The sequence below is a fragment of the Tympanuchus pallidicinctus genome, unplaced genomic scaffold (assembly GCF_026119805.1).
Source record: "Tympanuchus pallidicinctus isolate F22 unplaced genomic scaffold, pur_lepc_1.0 scaffold22, whole genome shotgun sequence".
Classification (NCBI taxonomy): Eukaryota; Metazoa; Chordata; class Aves; order Galliformes; family Phasianidae; genus Tympanuchus; species Tympanuchus pallidicinctus.
This window is the reverse complement of record NW_026294739.1, coordinates 25,283,265-25,301,927: the sequence shown is the minus strand read 5'-3', so window position 1 is coordinate 25,301,927 and position 18,663 is coordinate 25,283,265. Positions and strand designations below refer to the sequence as shown.

Sequence of the window (18,663 nt, the reverse complement as noted above, 5' to 3'; positions counted from 1 at the left end):
AACCCAGTGGTGGTTGGGGAAAAAAATCAGGCAGCTCCTCAGTCTCCTGTGCTGGATTAATTGTTGGATCTGGATCATTTGTATTCAGTGTCACACTTGAAATCTTTATCAGCATGTCTGCTGATGACTGATCTGCAATGTGAATGAGACTCCCAGGCCTGCTTGGGGAGCATATTTGGACTTGATGTTTTCTAGCTGATGTTGGACCAAGCTGTTGTCAAAGCTTTAAAAAAAAATAAATCCCACTCGAATGCCAGGTAGGGAAAAGACTGCAGAGCAGAGGAAAGACCAGATCTTTCTGTGTGATGAGACAATGTGAACATTCTGAGACAGTGGGCTGAACCCTGGAAATGGAAATCCTTTCTGAGAGCCTGGGCATCCCCGGGTGGTTCCAGTTCTGGAACGCCATGAGAGCAGGAGCTGGGAGAGATGTGACCCCCACAAGCTGGAAATGCTTTAATGAGTTGTCGGCATGTAAGGCTCCACCTCTAATTGTGAGAGAGGAGCAGGAGGAAAAATAAGATCCATCTGGGGCACAAACACCTTCTGCCCCCATATCAGATGGGGAACATGGAACCCATGACCGTGTGTGCATTCAGAGAAAGGACAAATAGGATTTAGGGCCACTCAGCAGACCCCGTTAGTCATTAGTAAAGCTGCAAAGAAATAAATGAATGGGAGTGCTTCAAGGATACCCCAGCAGAGATGCAGCCCAAGTTTGGCATCGCTCACGAGCATCGTGACCCCTTCCTCCCATGCTGCCGCCTCCCGGCTTTACCCTTCCTGCTCCAGAACAGACACAAGAAAGCGTGGCCACACCAGGATTTACTCTTTTGATGGCACAAACATTGCCTCTGGTGTGTGGGGGAGCTGAAAAGCCCTGTATTGATTCTGCTGTGCAGCACATAGGGATGGGGATGGGCAGATTCCAACGTGACTTGTGCAGTGCATTAGTGCTGGGGTAGCATCTGCGCATGACGCCCATCCTTCCACCTGCATTAATGGCTCATGTCAAAGCCCCAAAACTTAGCAGCAAAGAGCCAAGCTGTCTGGCTGCATTCAAGCACGCCTGCGGGGCTTAGGATTTGCTGGAGGCACAGAGGAAGTGGGACTCGGTGTTGTGCAGACTCAAGGTGCTGGGGACTCTCTGGTGTTTGCAATTTGCCAAATGGAGGTGGGAAGCAGGAAACCTGTTCTGTCTGAAATGCACAGGCTTTCTTGTTGAGCTCTTTCCCATTGTAATAGTTTCTTGCACGGATGCTCTCGGCTGCACCCCAGCATGCAGAAGCAGAAGACAGCAAGGTTTTACGACCAGCTAGAAAGGCTTCCACGTAATTAACATGATTCATTTTCAAGCTTCTAAATGGATCAACACTCCCCTGCAGTGCCCTCACCAAATTGCATTGTCCGAGCTGAAATAAAAGCACAAAATAGGCAGTAGGTACATTGGCAAAGGGCTGTTTCTGGCCCTCTGGGGCTCACGGGTGCAATATTCCACATGTAAAACCAACGAGAGCCACTAGCTTTCCATCAACCTCCAGGACAGGCTTTGTATGTGTGTGCACGTGAATGTGTGTGCTCTCCTGTCTAATAATGTGGCTGAATTCGCTGCACAGCCTTTCCCTCGGTGGGGGAAAAATATGTGGCCACCCACAGATTTCATTAAATTTGTGAGGATTCAGTATTTTTGAAAACTCAGCCGCTCTGTCAGATTTGGTTGGAATTGGCCAACACGTTCAGAAGTTATTAGTGTGGGAGTGATGGCGTATAGATATATAAACAGCACAATCGCATAAGCGAGCCCCATTTCCTGAGGAAAGTAGGCTAAAAACATAGTGTGCTGAAGACAAGTAAATTGGATTCTTCAAGTTGTTTCAGTCTGCACAAAGCACAGTGTGATCTGCGACACAGAAATGTAAGCTCATTTCAGGAGCAGTTTGCAGGTTCTGTAGATGATTCTCCTAAATTTTCCCTAACGCAATTAGAAAGGAAAGAACATCTTCTATCCTCCTGCTCCTGTAAAGTCATTGGGTGAGAAGAGGCAGCATTCAGGGCTGGAAAACAAATGTTTCTCCCCATCCTTCCTGCTCACACTCCCCATCCTTTCCGTGAGGACAGAGGACAGGGATGAAAGCAGAGGGGATGGACGGAGGTGAACTTTCGGGCAGGGGTAATTCCCTTTGCAGCAGTCTGTTTTCTTCCTGCCTTCCTCTTCCCCAGTGTTCCCCAATATGAGCTATTGTTTTTTTCCAATCCGGGGAGCCCCGTTCTGCCCCATTACAATGAATGTGTTGGGTGTCCACTTTGTGCTTCATTCCCCACCAGGCATGAGCCCACTTGGAAGAAGGATGCACTGAAGACACAGGAACCCCATCTCCCCAGTAACACACTGATACCCACCGTGTCCATAGGCACCGGTGTGCCATGGGCAGCTAAAACACAACAGCCAGCCATTGAGCCAGCAGGCTCTTCCATTTCAGAGTTTTGGAGGAAGAGGTTGGACTTCCATCAGAGAAATGGGCATTGGTGTGATGGGCAGCACTGGGACGCGCTCAGCTCCACACTCACGGTCCCGTAGCACTGGAGGGGATGCTGCTCTCGGGTTAGTCCTAAATAACGTGCTTCCAGGTGTAATTATAGCCTAGCCATTCGCTAACGATGAGAAAAATATAATTAAGCTCAACGTCCTCAGGAGGAATCGGGCTGCAAATTAGCGTGGTGTCATTCAACTTCAGAAAGTAAAAGCGGAGGGGGAAAAAAAAAGAAGTGAATGAAGCCAGGAAGGATGGGTAAAGGAGGATGCTGGGGCTCTGCGTGTGCCCCACACCTGGCACACAGAGGGGAGCAGCAAGGCAAGAAGAGCCCCAGAGTGCTGAGCAACAAAGTGCAGGAGGTTGTCTGAGCCAAGCAGGTGTTTTCTTTAGAAAATGGAAATGCAGCCCAGGCAAAAGCCACAGAAAAGAATAGACGCGGCAGTTCCGATCCCAAACATTTCAAGTTGCAGTAATGTCACCCCCGGCAGAACGCAGAGCCGAAACGATGCTGCTTAATGCTCTCTCAGGTCTGTGCCTGCAGCTTTGTGATTGTGCTTGGCTGTGTTGGATCCCAGGGTTGTGCTGGCTCTCCTGCAGGGGCTCCTGGCCCTGTCTCACCATTTGCTGCGGATGGAGCCTGGGAGGATGTGGGGTGCAAAGGGTTGTGTGCGTCCCCTTCCTCTGGCAGGGATGGTGGGACGAGCTGGCAGCTGGAATGGGAAAAGCTGAACGGGGAGAAAACATCACCACTGCCCCTTCGTTGGGATCAACAGGGCCACTGGTGGTGCTGTGTGGTGCCCATTGTGAATCTTCCATCCCTGTCCACACTCCCCATCCTTTCCTTGAGGACAGAGGACAGGGATGAAAGCAGAGGGGATGGACGGAGGTGACCTTTCGGGCAGGGGTAATTCCCTTTGCAGCAGTCTGTTTTCTTGCTGCCTTCCTCTTTCCCAGACAGCCCCAGGGCATCTCATCCTTACCCACCGCAGCTCTTGCAGCCCCTACTGTCCGCATCGTGACTGCCTTAAATCCTCCTGCAGTGCGATCTAATAACTTCCTGCTCAGACAGGACTTAAGGCATTAAACCTTGCTGCAGCTATGTCAGAAGTCAGGAGCAGACAGCACGCTCATGCAGGGACAGGCAGTGTGTCCCCAGCTGCCACCACGCTGAGTGCAGCACCCACTGTATGAATGGGGAGAGCTGGCTGTCTTTTGGGTGAGCAGTGCTTTGCAAATAATCCCTCTTAAAAAACAAATAAACAAACAAACCCTCATTTGCTCTCCTTTGCTGCTCTTCAGCCATGACCTGACTCCCTTCTTCACTGTTCCTACCACTTTCTCTTCTCACTGAGCTGAATCAACCCAAATCCAAGATGCAGGTGTGTGGGATGGGTTTGTGTAACCCTTTCCAACATTGCCAGGTGGTGATGGAATAGCATAGGAAGGGCGAGGACGGAGCCACGATCCTGGCAAAGTGCAGTTGGAGGGGCTGTCATAGCAGCAGTGGAGCAGGAATGGCTTTTGGGGAATGCAGGATGAAGGAGCGACTCAGAATGGGAGAGCTGGCTGCACTTTGCCATGGGACCACATGGAGAAGGGGGGGGAGATGAAGGATTAGGAGTGCAGTGATCCCAAGAAGTGATCCCATGGGGGCTCAATCAGTGCCTGCCTTCTCCTCCTCTTCTTTCTCCTCCCTCTCTTCCTCCTCCTCTGTGCACAGCAGCCCATCAGGCACCCAGATCACCTGCCTGCTTCTTAATCCAACACTTCTACCAGCTTAGTACATGGGCTGAGCTGAGGGGCAGAATGAGCCCAGTGCAGGATGATTGCAGCCTCCCAGTCCATGTGGGTCTCCACTGACATGGGGCATAGGGCAGGCAGGGCAGGGCATTGCCTCTGCTGTGCAGGGTGATGGAAGGAGGTGAGGAGGAGGAGGATGGGGAAGGCTCTTCTTCATGCTGATGGCAGCAGGAAGGGAGCAGGGTGCTGCCACCCCATAGTTTCAGGTGAAGCAGCACTTCTTCATAAGAGGGGGTGGAGGGGGGAGGAAGAAAAGCCAGCGAGGACCAAAAGCCATCCCCTGCTTCTCCTTTCTGCCGCTGCTCAATGAGAAAAAAATTACAGGGTTGCTTTTCTCAGCTATCTCTGGGAGGAACCTCCCCCCTCCCCCAGCCCTGCGCAGCTGCCTGGCTCACAGCCCCTGAGCCTTCCTCCCTCCTCATCCTCACCATAGCAGCTGGCAGGGCCACAGGACATCCTGCAGCAGGCTCAAGTGTGGCATATAGCTGTGGCATCCTTACCCCCCGATTCACAGGAGCTGCTGTGTGGTGCACCCCAAAGATGCCACATACGCAAGCTGTAGGGTGTCCCTATGCTGCAGCAAGCCCCAGTGCTGCCTTCCCATCCTGTGAGAGAGGCCTGCTTGCTTTTCATCTCCCAGCTCTCGTTTTTGGCTCCCTGGCACACATCCCTGCTGGCTGTGCTGCTCCCACCCCAGCCTCCCACCCCTGTGCATCCCTGCAGCAACCCCCCCATAACCCCCATGCTCCCCCAGCCCCGAGCCCTATTTCCTTTCTGGAGTGAGGCAAAAGCAATATCAGGAGTGCAGCTGAGATGAAAACGCAGAGCCGGGCAAAAATATTGAATGTTTTCCTTGTGGGTGTTGTTAAGGATCTCTGTCCCCACTGGCAGAGATTCGAAGATGTGAATTCGGGAGGAGCAGGGGGACCATTGCCCAAATCTGGAAATCCTAAAGGAATGAGATTTGTGTCTCCTTGTCCATGCAGGACAAACAACAAACCGTCCTGCCTCCCTAATCCAGGAAATTAAAGGATTGGACCACAGACCTCGCTAAGTGAATTTCCCCCCTTGGAAATCCCTGGCAGATTTAACCCGTGGATCCAACGATTATCCCCTTGAAGTTGTGACTAAGCAAGGTCCCAATTCTTCAGGGTGCTGAGCATCCTAAAATCCCCTTTTAGTGATGACACAGCCTCCTCAATCAGCTTCTTTTACCCACCTTGGGCTCCAAGCTGGGATTCCCCAGCAGTTTCTGCCTCTCCCCATTTTCTCCCTGTCTCCTGGGGGATGCTCCAGCCCTGGAAGGCACTTTTTCCAATGCCAGAGGCATGGGGCAGGATTGGGGCAGGGATCTGCAACTCACCTGGATCCTAGAAATGCTTTCTCTGCTATAAGCCTGCGTCTGTCTGCTCTGTCTCTCATCACCACAGCACAGAGGTGAAACATCAATAATTAAAAGCCCAGATTCTCCCCCGAGCTCTGAATCCCTTCCCCTGTTGTATGTCAGTTGCTTAAGTGGAGATTTTCACGGGCTCTGCCTTAGGGGAAGAGCAGATCTGGGGCTGTCTGCCATCCTCAAGGCGTGACGAGGGGCTGCATCCCAACCAGAGGATGGTGTGGGGTGCTTGGGGTGCACATCTGTGGAGTAAAGCATCTCCTGGGTGGGCTCTGAAGTTTGAGGCAGGCAGGAGCTGCTCGTTGCTGTGGCAACACAGAAGATGTGTATTTTATTTTTTTTTTTCCTCTCCAACAGCCATTGGGGCTGCAGCTGGCAGCGCTCGCACAGCAGCAGGGTCTGGGCAGCCCCAGAGCAGCTGCACAGGGCTGGACATGGGTCCCTCTCCTTCCTGCCTGTCCCATCTGGGCTGTGGGAACCCACGATAATGGGTCAGCTTCAGGCAGCACATAAAGGATGGGAAATATCACCCAACAGCCTTATCCCTCCTCCCATCCCCAAAGGGAACGGAGCTGTGGGGACTGCCGGCAGCATCCTGATGCAACATATTTTGCAGTGTTTTAGTGTCTGGTGTGCATTTAGTGGGGCTTTGTGGATCTGAGTTCAGCATAACCCTGTGCAGGGCTCAGCTGTGCTGGGGGATGTTGACACCCTGTCCCTGTCCCCTTGGGCACCTTCCAGGGTGGCATTAAGCAGTGGGGTTAATGGGATGCTGTTGGGGGGGAGAGGGGGGGGGGTCCTGTGTGCTATACAGTCAGCAGGAGCTGGAGGTGGCTGTGGAGATGGAGATGATGCTGTCACGTCCCTCACAGCACTGTCTGGCTTCCCATTACCCCCAGCTCCATCCCAGTGAAGTACCAAGAGCTGTGCCCATCACAGCTTGTTTGGTTTCTGAGCATCTCTTACAGCCTTACTACCCCATCACTCAAAGTACTGGACCATCTCAGTCCATCCCTCAGTCCCCTGCCCTGTTGCACAGAAACGAGCCGCTCTCCCCACCCCACAGACCTGGAGGCAGCAGAGAAATCCCAGAGGATGAGGCCGGATATCTCACACCACTCCTCCAGCAGCTGCAGAGCATCCGTCAGCACTGCCAGGGCCGTGTCAGCTCCATGTCCTGGCCCAGCTCCAGCCTGTGCTGGAACTAAAATATGAAGTTCAGTGATACAAGTCTGTTGCTGGCTCTGGACAAGCTTTATTGCAGTTTGCTTTGCGGTGTGGGTGGGTTTCTGCTGAGTGTTGGCTGGTTGCAATGCTGTGTGGCCAGAGGCACGTCACAGAGCATCCCTCTCAATCACATCCTACAGGCAGAGGATGGCTCTTGAGCTCAACATCATGCTGTGTCTTTCAGGCTTCAGGAGCTCCCACAGCAGAAAAAAAAAATAATATAATATATATATATAATAACATATATATACAAAATAAATATAAAAATTGCCTGGGAATCTTGTTTGCCAAATGTCTGTTTTGCTTGAGGAGACCAAAACTTGTGAAACTGCCAAAGCAATTCAGCCAAAACCCAAAAGGGGTAAAAAGGGTTAGGGAAAGAAAAAAAGGCTTTTTCCTCGTGGTTCTGTCGTTTTGCTTCAGAATTTGGGTTGACTCATTCTTTTCCGGGCATCAAAATGAAACTGAAATTAAATGGATGGATCTGCTTTTCCTGCCCGTAAGCTTCTCCTTCACCTGGAACTTTTTGCTGGACTTCCCCACGTTCTCTTCTTCCAAGTGCTTTTCCTTCAGCTGTAGGGAAAGTCTCCAACATGTCCCAAAGGGCCAGGCTGTGCCAATGGCTCATGGATGGGCTTTGGGGCTCTCCTGGAGTCCAATCAGGGGCTCCCCCAGCTCCCTGTGCCCATGCCGGGGTTGAATTCCTCTCTCTGTTCTGCCCTTTCCATCTCTGGCGTTGGAGTTTTTACCCCACTCTCCATCCCATGTGTGCCATCAGCCAGCTGAGGAGGTCAGTGTGAAAGATGGGGAGGAATGGGCTGTTTTAGGGAGCCTTCTCGTGAAGAATGCTGAAGGTCCACCAAACCCTTTCAACCTGCAGCACAGGGCAGCCATCCTCCAGGTCCCCACTAAGCCAGGATTTCCTACCAACCTTTCATCTATCTCGAGAAGGTTGGCTTTCATTATTGACTGGGGTGATCCAGTCCTGATCCCACCTCTGCAGGGCATGACCACCTGCAGGTGGATGGTTGGCATCACACCAAGCCCCCTATCCACACCCTGCACGGCCCCACCGTGGTCATGCCTTGGGGGCACCGTTAGTGGACATAGTGGGGTGGGTCAATGGTTGGCCTAAATGATCTCGGTGGTCTTTTCCAACCTTAATGATTCTCTGATTCTATGTGATTCTATGATTCTCTGCCACCTGTCGAATCCGTGGTGGCTCCCAAAACAACCAGCTGCCCCTATGCACAGGGATGGAGGAGGCCCCAAGCGGTGCCATGTTGGAGCCGGCTCGCCTGGAGACAGAGAGCTGCAATAGGAATGCTGGATCCAGCCTGGAGTCATTACAGTCAGCAGCATGCACAGCCAAACTAAATGCTACACGTGTCCAAGCAGGCTGAGTTATGGCTGCTTTGGGAGCTCTAACTTGGCCTGCTGTGCATTTAAAAATCTCCACCCAAATGCGGCATCGATGTCGGGCTTTTCTGCTGCTCTGTTTTTGCATTTCATACAGACAGTATAGATCTGCAGTGTGCAGAGGATCCAGCAGAGCCCAAGTTCCTCTGAGATTTTTGTGCCTTCGTTTGCTTTTTCTTGGTTCTTTCTTCTTCTCTTTCTTGCCAAGGGTTGTTAGTGATTTCTTCCAACCTGTTTTGCCTCCTGCCTGGAAGTGGCAGGATCGTTTGTAACGTGCTATTTTTGCTCAGGGTTAGAGGAGTGCTTGTGCCTTTGGGATGTGTGCGTGGACGGCTGTCTGCAGGCACTCGACAAGAGCAGGGACCAGAGGGAGCTTAATGTTTCCCATTTCTCCTCTCATCATTCAAATGGGCCTTTTCCATGATGTACCTGGGTACTTATACAAAAAAAACACAACACATGGAAACCTGCCCCATCCAACCCACAGTGATTGGAAGAAGAGAACATCTCCGCATCTCTTCTGCCCATTTCTTCCCTTTCCTTGAAGCCTACTCTTCCCACACCCTGCTCCAAATGCGTTCCTGCAGGTCTTGCATCACCTGCCATCATTTTCCAGCAGCTGATGAACCTCCCAGCGTTGCTGCAAGCAGAGAATCACAGAACGGTTGGGTTGGAAGGGACATCAAAGACGATCCAGTTCCAACTCCCTGCCGTGGGCTGGTTGCCAACTACTGAACCAGGCACCAGGTCAGGTTGCCCGTAGCTCCATCCACCTGGCCTTGAGCATCTCCAGGTATGGGGCACCCACAGCTTTTTTGGGCAGCCTATGCCACAGTCATACCATATCTGAAATGTTTCCAGCTTATAAGAAGATGGGAAACTCCATACCTGGAGCTGGATTTATTCCCACCTGTCTCCATTCTCCATCAATGTTGTCCTTCCTTCAAGGCAAAGCTCCACTCCTGCACGCAGCTCTGGGCCAGTAGGACCGAAGCGCCAGGACAGGCAGGTGCTGCCCAGCTTCATCACTCACCCCCATCCTCTGTAGCTTCATTACAAGTGACAGATGGCAGGAGATGAGACTCCCTCTCCAGATGTTAATTATCTCAGGAGCTGTAAATAACGTCTCACAGCAGCTTGCACACAGTCTTGGGTGTGAAAGATCCATTCACTTTGCCCTTGCCAGGAGCAAAAAGGAAAAGAAGGAAATCCACCAGGAGAGAGATGCATGGGTCGGCCTGTTCTGCTTGTCCTTTCATTGGGAAGGATACTGCAGAGCATCCTGGCCAACAGTGGTAAATTTGCCACTGGGTACCAGAGCCGTCCACCCACCCCATATGGGTTGATGGTTGGACTAGATGATCTTAGTGGCCTTTCCAACCTTCATGATTATATGATTCCATATGCCCCAGCCCTCTGAAATCTATTTCGCTGTGCCAGGCTGGCACTTATTGTTTAGCACTGATAGGGATAACAAAAAAAAAAAAATACAAGCATCCCTGTGACTGAATTGGGATGATGGCAATAAGGTGAGCTGGAGAGGATGGAGGCGTTCAGCCTTTTTAGTCCTGCCCTGAGAAGGATCTGGCTCAGGGTCCAGGGGGCTGCACGTGCAGCTTTGGTGGGTTCTTCCTTCATCTCCTTGGGCTGGAGCTGGGCAGCCAGGTGCTCCCCTTGCTGTGCACAGCACCTGCTTTGTCTGGCTACAGAAGCTTTTGGCTGCATTACGTCATGTCAGGGGGTCACATTAGCTGCTTTTTGCTCCTTGATTAAGCATTCCAGCATCAGGGGAGGGATGGTAAAGGAAAAAGTAGATGGAGGAAGCAGGCAAGGCAGATATGCTTGTGATAAGCAGGTAAATGGGAATTTATGTGCAGATAGCTAATTGGTGAGTCTAATATTCCACCCCCTGAACACCGGCACTGTATTACTGCCTTCACAAATCACTCAAGGCAAGCCTAGTGCAATAACAACCCAACCAGGAGAGCTGTGAAAACAGTCAAGCTGGAATTAAGAGTGGGTTTTATCGGGGCAATAAATGCCAGATAGTGAAAATAACAAACAGGTTGTTAATTGCTGCCATCTCTCAACTCCCTGAAGGAAACGTCTAGACAGAGCCCAGCCCCGGCTCGCAGCCACCCCAGCTATGGGGCTGGTCTTATAGGGCCAGCAGGGTGCTGGATGTGGGATGGGAAAGGATGCTGAGCCGGAGCCCTGTGGGCACAGGCATGGAAGATGGGTTTGAAGCCCTCCCCAGCAGCACCACATGGCCACGCTCTGCCCTAAATCAGCCGTGCTCCCGCAGAGGTAGAAGCCAGACAGTCTGCAGCAGCTATTAATAATTCAGTCCCCATTTGTCCCGTGGAGGAGAGTGGGAATTGTGGCCAAGCATCGGGGTTTAAGGCAGCCCTGGGGTGGAGGCGGGTCCCAGGCAGGGGTTGGGTTGCCCTGACTGGGGCTGCATTGGTGTTCGCCCCCTTTCCCTCAGCTCTAGGGTTGGTTTACTGGCATTGATCACTCAGGGACTTTTGCTTTACAGCTCTCAGTGCATCTCAGCTTGCTGCAATTAGGGCCAGATCCTGCTCTCAGCTGTGCTAATGGGAGTGTGAAACAACCCCAGCCAACTCAATGCAGCTGAGCATGCTGCAGCCAAGCAAGCTTTGTGCACGCGGGCGGTCGGCCCCAAGGCAGCCACCAAACAGGAAAGCAGAGCCCTGAGACTTCTGTGCACCGAGAAACGCTCTCACTGAATTTTCCCCAAAGTATTTTCCAGCAGCTACCTTGTGTTAATTGAATTTTGCCATTTGAAAAAATGCATGACCCTCTGTAATGGAGGGAGAAAACGTTCCTCCAATAGGAGGATAAAGATGCATTTGGAGGGGGGGAAAAAAAAAAAAAAAGCAAAACACAAAAGCTGCCTGATTACATATTGACCTGAGAGACAAAGTGAATCCAATGGAGCCAGCCTGCTCCCTTAGGAAAACTTGAGGCTGCTCATTATGGCCTGTGATGAGCTCACTGCCGGCTCCATCCGCACTGCTTGTGTGTGCCTATGGGCAAGCAGAGCTCCTCATCAGGCCCCAAAACACTGCGCAGGAGAAGGCCTTAGGAACAGTTCTGATCATTAGCTGAGCACTGTCAGATATTGCAACACCGTTTTGCTGTAGGATCGGGCAGTTCAAGGGGCAGTGATGGAGATGCCGATGGGAGCCAAGCTTTCTGCCGTGGGGGAATTGCTGGCCGTCTCCACCCCAACACACAGAAGCAGCACAGCAGCAGTTTTGTGATTCCCTGGCGTGCCAGGATCCCACTGAGCAAGGGACGGCTTTGTTAGCTAAGGAAATGGAATTCCCCAGCAACAGCTGCCATATGAATTTTGGGAAAGAGCCCTCCTTGCTCAGAAATGTTGCCCATATGATTCTTCGTCACATTTAAGCCACAAACGATGCAAATTTCCCAGTTTCCACACAACTGCCTTTGGCCCCGGACAGGTTTTTCTCAAAAAGTCTGTTACTTCTTTTTTTCTCAGAAGAGAGTCTGCTTTCCTTACAGGAACACCAGGGAAAAAGGAGCACGGAGGATGGCTCTCTCGTCAGCCCTCGCTTTGATGAACCCCAGCATCACCTTTACCACTCCTGATCAGACTGCATTCCAGAAATATTTCCAATGGTCCACAAATTTCCAGTCTAAATTTGTTCTCCTGCCAGAGCTCTCTGTTAGCATAGACACCACTCAAGCCTTGCCTGGTCTTATCTTTCCTTTGTTTCTTCCCAACAAAAGCTCACTCCTTTATGGCTAACCCAGCCCTGAGCGTCGGTTTTGCAGCAAAAGCCCTCTCAGCTCTTAGTGCATACAGAGCCGAGCAGGAGTCGCTGTTGGCATTCCTGAAAAGCCACATTCTTCCTTTCAGATCAGTTGATTCCAGCTTCTTATAGATTAACCGGAGCCGATAAACTTGGCATTACGAGGCGCTCGCAGGTATTATCCTTTCCCCTGTCACTTCTGGCCGAATCGCAAGAGATCTGCAAAGATTTGCAGCAATGTTTGGTTGCTGTTCCCCCTGCCTTCTGCCAGTGCCTCCTGCCAGTTTGATCGCACGCCCGGTCTAGGAGAGCAGTGAGTCAGCTTGGCAAAACCCAATAAATGCAATAGCCCAAAGCCGCTCGTGGATCAGAACAGACCCATGGGTCTCAGGAGCTCCAATCCACCCCAGCATCCCCCTTTGGCTCTTCCCAGCCTCTGACACCATCCTGTTTGGATGCTCTGTGGGCTAAGATGAGATTTAGAAGCTGTAGCCATCCTCCAAAGCCCCTTTGCATTTGTGTGTGTCGATACTGAGCCCATTTCCATTACCTTGGGATCCTTCTCCCACACTCATCCATCAATGGCAGAGGAAACCTAATGGAGCATCTTCCAGCAGAGGCACAACTTCTAACGGCTGAAATGAGGTGCAAGGGGCATCAAGTCCTTGCAAACAACGGCATTATTCCAGCGTGGTCATTGCAGGATTAGGCAACAAAGGGACAAATTCAAGCTTATTTTGACTGTGGTTTCTAGGATTTAGCCCCTCTGACCTACTGTCCAGTTTCAGAGTTGGGCAACACCCCAGCAAAATCCCCACCTGTGACTGAGAAAGGTGAGTAGATCAGTGCCTGTGGAGGAAGAACTGCTTTACATGGAGAGAAAGTCAATTAGCTGGGGAATTAAGATTTAGTGCACGCCACGAGCAGCAGGCATGTATAAAGGAGACAGCTGTTAAATTTAGTATGTGACAAAGTCATGCGAGCACTAACTGGATTACTTGCATTTATTTGGGAATACTTATGTATTTTATTATGCAACGTATAGATCATCATAATTCTGCTTTTCACTCCGACGCCGTCTCTCTGCAAGCATCTTAGAGAGCATTACAAACAATTAAGCCTGCCTGCGCCTCTGTGCAGCAGTCAGCGCTCTGTCTGCTTTGTGGGCATTGCAAATATTTTAGATTGGAGATGACTTAATTAATGTAATTGACTTTAACTCTGCCCGGGTCGAACCCCCAAGCAGCTGCTGTTCCTGGGCTGATCTGATGGGGAAGAACTGGTCCAGAAGATGCTGGAGTAAGTTTCCCAGGGATGGAAAGCCATCAGTCCAAAGGGATGGAAAATCATCACCCCAAAGAGATGGAAAGCCATCAATTCAAGGGGATGAAAAGCCATTAACATCAAAAGGTTGGAAAGACACCCATCCCAGGGGGATGGAAAGCCATCAACCCAAAGGGACGGAAAGTCAACGACACCAAAGGGAAGGGAAGCCAAGAAGCCAAAGGGATGAAAAGTCATCCACGCCAAGGGGATGGATGTTTTGAACCATCTCAATGAAGAAATGGGAGCCAATGGGTCCATGAGAGAAGAGCGTGGCACAGATGCTTCCTGCAGGCTGCTCCAACATGCTCTTCCATTCTGCAGACAGCTTCCTCTGTCCCCAGGACTGCTTGTGAGCGGCACAAGCTGCTCCCAGCCTCCTTTGCTGGCACAGTGCTGGAAGAAGTGACAGATAGCTCCAGCTATCTGCCTCCAGCTGCCTCTCCAGGGAGCAGATCTGGCGGCAGCGTGTAATCCTGCCTGCTGAGTGCGGTCCAGACACCACCAGCAGTTATTAATCCTTTGTACCAGGCCTGCAGGGACTGGCAGCATGCTGTCTGAGAGCACTGCAGCACGGCAGGGACAGGCCCTTCTCCAGACTGCTCCCGGGTCAAGGAGGTAGAGGAGGCAGAGGAGGATGGAGGAGCATCGTGAGCTGATGGATGGACCGCTCCCATAGAAGTGCCCATAGGACAATCTCAGGCAGGCAGCATCCTAATTTCAAGCCTCATCTGGCACTGTCTGTAGATACCCTGCCCCTGGAGGTGCCCAAGGCCAGGCCGGATGGGGCTCTGAGCAAACGATGTGGTGGCCAGCAGCTCTGCCCATGGTAGGCAGGTTGGAACCGAAGCCAAGCCATTCTGTGATACTATAATTACTGCAGAGCAGTCGGTTTGCATTTTTTAAAAAGCACTGATTAGAGCAAAGGCAAGTCTGTGGCACTTAAAAACAAAGGACAAAAGGGACAGGGGATGTTCACATCCTGCCTGGGCTTAGAGAGGTGATGGGGCACAGCTGCGCTCCCACTCACACCGCGTGGCACGGAGCGAGGCACGTTGCTGGCCTTGTTTTCCATTTATAGGAGCCTGTCAGAAATGGCAACTCCTCTCCAAGCAGATGTCGAAAAATTAGAGGGAATTCAGAGAGCAGGAGGGAAAAAAAAAAAAAAGAAAAAAAAAAAGTGATTAAAGGAGATGGAGGGCCTGCTTTTGGAGGGAAAAGAAATCAGCAGAGCTATTTATATCGCTGCCTGCACCGGGGCGGGGAGGAACAGGAGGATTTTTAAAGTGCCTCGAGAGCTTCGCTAAGGGGAAGGGACACCTCTGGAGGATGCACTCTGTGCAATAGGGTGTGGGTGCTGATCCATCTGACGCGGTGTTGGCTGAGTGCAGGGCAGCCCCAGGATCTCCATCGTGTCCCAGGAGCCTTAGGGTTTGCTGGGTGCTCTCTGGGTTTCTCCCTGCTGTGCTTTGGCTGCTTTCCTCGCCTTCAGGTTTGCTGTAGGGCTCAGCCTGGAGATGCGGGATGGAGATTTTGGCAGGCGGTACGCAGAAGTGGAGATGCTTTGCAGATCAAAGCCTTCACCGTGCCTTTAACACAGCCCTTTTTGCAGCGCAGAGTCCCCACTGAAGATCACCACTATTGCAACCGCTTGGAGCTGAGATCGCAAAGCGGCAACGCATTAACACCACCGGGCACAGCTCTGCCCAAACCCTTTGGGTTGGGTTTTGGGGGGACCAAGGGAAACCCCAAGCAGTGCTGTGACCCTCTGCTCACATCCTTGTCTTTCTGCTTGCCTTGCAGGACCTCCCATTCCCGGGCCAAGGCAGAGGCAGCCATGACAGCAGCACAGAAAGCCCAGGAGGAAGCGCGCATCGCCAGGATCACTGCCAAAGAGTTTTCTCCTTCCTTCCAGCACAGGGAAAACGGTCAGTGCGTGATGCCTCACTGGACAGCCCACATTGCACGTATCTCATATCAGGGTTCACAAATAGAACAGGCAAAAATGAGCCCTGCACACCCTCTGTGTGCCCACAGCTCCCTGGCACCATTGGGTGCCCAGAGCATCAGCTTGTGGAGCCTTATTTTCCCATATGCAACACAACACTCAAACACATGCAGCCCTATCAGAGCAGGGACTTTGGCTCCTTGCATTGAAACAATTCCACTTTTTAACACATAGTCTTCAATGGTTGCCCAGAAAACAAAACCGGTGGCTCCAAAAGCAACACGCAAATTCAGATGACCCCAAAAGCACTCACTGTTTTTGATCCCAAAAGCACTCACTTGAAGCCCTATGGCTTCAAGCCCTATGGCTTCAAGAGATTGGTTTCTTCTTTCTTTGGAAAGTTTGGGCTTTGTAAGTGTGTATTATGTGCTCTTTCAGTGCACAGGTATCAAGGAACATGCACTCAGGGTTTGCCCAATGGACTTGTATGCATTTACACGTGCGCAGAGCCAGATGTCCCTCTCTCATTTCCAGCTTTTCTCAATGGTTTCTACCAGGTTTTGCCCACCAAGGGTGGGGGGGAGCAGGCAGTGCCCAGCTGAGCAGTTTTCTCTCAGGAAGGGCTCTGGGAGGAGGAAGCCAAGGATGCTCAGCCCACGGGGGGATTTGCCCCACCAAAGCTGCGCGTAGAGGGGTAGGAGGGAGCTATCCAAGTCCCCGCAGCCATAATTAGCATAGTAATTAATGTGTATGAATGGCTTTATTCAAAACTTTTCCTGCACCAAACCCTCATTAGGAGGCGTCTGTCATTATTTTCTCCCCTCTCCAGCTCTTTAACTGGAGATTACTCATTCCCTTTAATTGCTCGAGGGCTGGTGCTGGTGACTCACGTCGGGGTGCTGCTCGCCAGGCAGAGGGGATCTCTCAACCCCACCATCCCATGCAGTGGGTCTGCTGCAGAGCCCCACGCAGCCCCATTTTTGCTGGTAGAAAGCACAGCCCTGCTTAAACACACTTCTCCTCTACCTGCAGACCTCCAGTTTGTCTGTCGGAGATCTGAGCATTTTCTCAGGGCTGTGTGGTCCCTGGGGCTTCCTCAGCCCTGAGATATTCCTCATCTCCATTTCCTCTTGGCTGTTTTAAACCACCTCTCAGAAAGATGTTTTTAGGTAATACATTTTTTACTAGCTGCTGGATGGGGATGCAGTGCACAGCTGGTGGTGGGGCTCGTGCTTCTGGCGCTCACCCCTTGGTGGGTCATGCATGAGGGAAGGGGGGCAGAACCTTGCATTTAGAAGCAATTAGAAAACAAACACACCACCCAAAACATGGGGCACGTGCTCTACTTGAAGGTGCCATGGCCAGGCACGGCTGCCTTAAATCTCCTGCTGGAGATCCAGATTTGGTGCTCCGCATCCTCCGTAGCGCTCTCACAACGGTTCTTCCAGGAACATCACGTGCTTGCCAGCTAATTTTAGAGCAGAATAATTGCTGAACATCCTTTGGTACCGAAAGCCAGCAGGATGGCACCATGCATCGGTCGTGTTCCTCTGCAAAGAGCAGCCTGCAGCCCTGCATCGCTGCCCGGCCCCGAGCCCCAGCCAGGGCTGCACAGTGCAGGGGGTGAAAACACAGAGGGAAGGAGAAGCAGAAATAGTTCAGCCCATTACAGGTCTGGGTGGGGAAAATTTGAGATGGGGTGAGGATGCAGGGACTTGTTTAGTGGGCATGGTGGGGTGGGTCAGCGGTTGGATTCGATGGTCACAGTGGTCTTTTCCAACCTTAACGGTTCTGTGATCCTAGGGTGAGGATGCAGGAGCATGGTGGGCCTTTCTTGCCTCTATCACAGGGCTCGGGGTGGCTGTGAGAGCCTTGGGCTGATGTGAAGGCGATGGAGCAGAGTTGTGAGCAGGCTGAGGCTGCCTTTGGAGGTTGCAGCTGGTGGAAGCTTTCCAGTCTTTGCATCTCCATTGAGAACTCTGGAGACCTGAACAGGGGAAGAGTGCTCAAAGCCTGAGACGATCAGGGATGCTCAAGAGGACAGGAGAAAGTGGCCTTAAGTTGCACCAGGGGAGGTTCAGGTTGCACATCAGGAACAATTTCTTCCTCTGCATGAGCAGTCAGGCTCTGTCATAGGCTGAGCAGGGAGTGGTGGGGTCACCGTCTCTGGGGGTGATCCAGAACCGTGGAGAAATGGCACTGAGGGATGTGGTCACTGGGATGGTGGGGTTGGTTGGATTTGGTGATCTTAGTGGTCTTTTCCATCCTGAATGATTCTACGGTCCTTAATATCAGGTGAGCCTGCACCAACAGCTGGCTGCATCTGAGCCATACAAGTAGCTTTCCCGTATGTAGCTCTTTATTCCCTCCCCACCTCAGTTTCCCATGTGTGAGCCAGGAAGATGTGAATTGGGAACATCTCCCCAGCAGCCAGCAGCCCACCTACCTGTATTTTCCCCAGAAGGCCCTCAGGGAGATTTTCTGCACAAAAACAGAGCGGTGAGCTCTATCTTTCTACTTCATTCCATTTCCCAGCGGTACAAGGATCGCCCTGGGACCCCAGATAAACCCTGGGAAACCCATTCTCCCACAGATTCACAGGGAACCAACTAAGACCGAGCTGTTTGAGTGCTGTCCCGAAACACAAGCAGAATTTCCTGTTGGCAAACAACACAGAAAAGAAAACATATCAGGAGCCCAATTTCCCACTGAGAAATTACTTCAGCAGGAAAATTCCAAGCTCCTGCTGGCCTCCCCTGCAAGTCCTCCAGTGGGGACATCCATCAGCATCTCCCATACATATCCAGATCACATCACGGGGTGCACAGGCACAGCTCCCCAAGAAGTTGCACGAGAGCAAATGGCTCAGAGAAAGCATAGAGATTAGAGTAGGCGCTTCCGAGCATTAATTTTTAAACCACGGTAAGAAATTGAGTTCTTCTTTTTGAGACTCATTTCTTGTCTAGCCATAGCAATTGCAATTAGATGCATTTCAGGGGCATTAGGCAGTTAATATATTTATCAAATTATTCATGTAATTTAGCACGGCTTTAGCTGAGGACAGCTATGCCTTGAGAGGGTAAAACGAGACTTAACCACTGGTGGCTTGCAACCCTCCGAAATTATGTAGTGTCTCATGAAGGATTCATAGCACCCAGAGTTTTTAGTTGTTTGGAGAAGCGCCGTGCTTCTCACCCGCCACCTGCAGAAGAC

The 18,663-nt window shown here is 51.5% G+C and overlaps 1 protein-coding gene across 2 annotated transcripts in view; it reads left to right on the top strand.

Annotated features, from left to right (window-relative positions):
• JPH3 (junctophilin 3) overlaps nt 1–18,663 on the top strand; it is a 41,236-nt gene that overhangs the window by 14,602 nt on the left and 7,971 nt on the right. Inside the window, exons 3-4 of one of the 2 annotated variants that reach the window (XM_052685691.1) lie at nt 11,929–12,045; nt 15,306–15,430. In XM_052685691.1, the coding sequence (XP_052541651.1) occupies nt 11,929–12,045; nt 15,306–15,430 (242 nt within the window). The remainder of the gene's footprint in view (nt 1–11,928; nt 12,046–15,305; nt 15,431–18,663) is intronic. The other variant, XM_052685692.1, reaches the window with a different exon arrangement.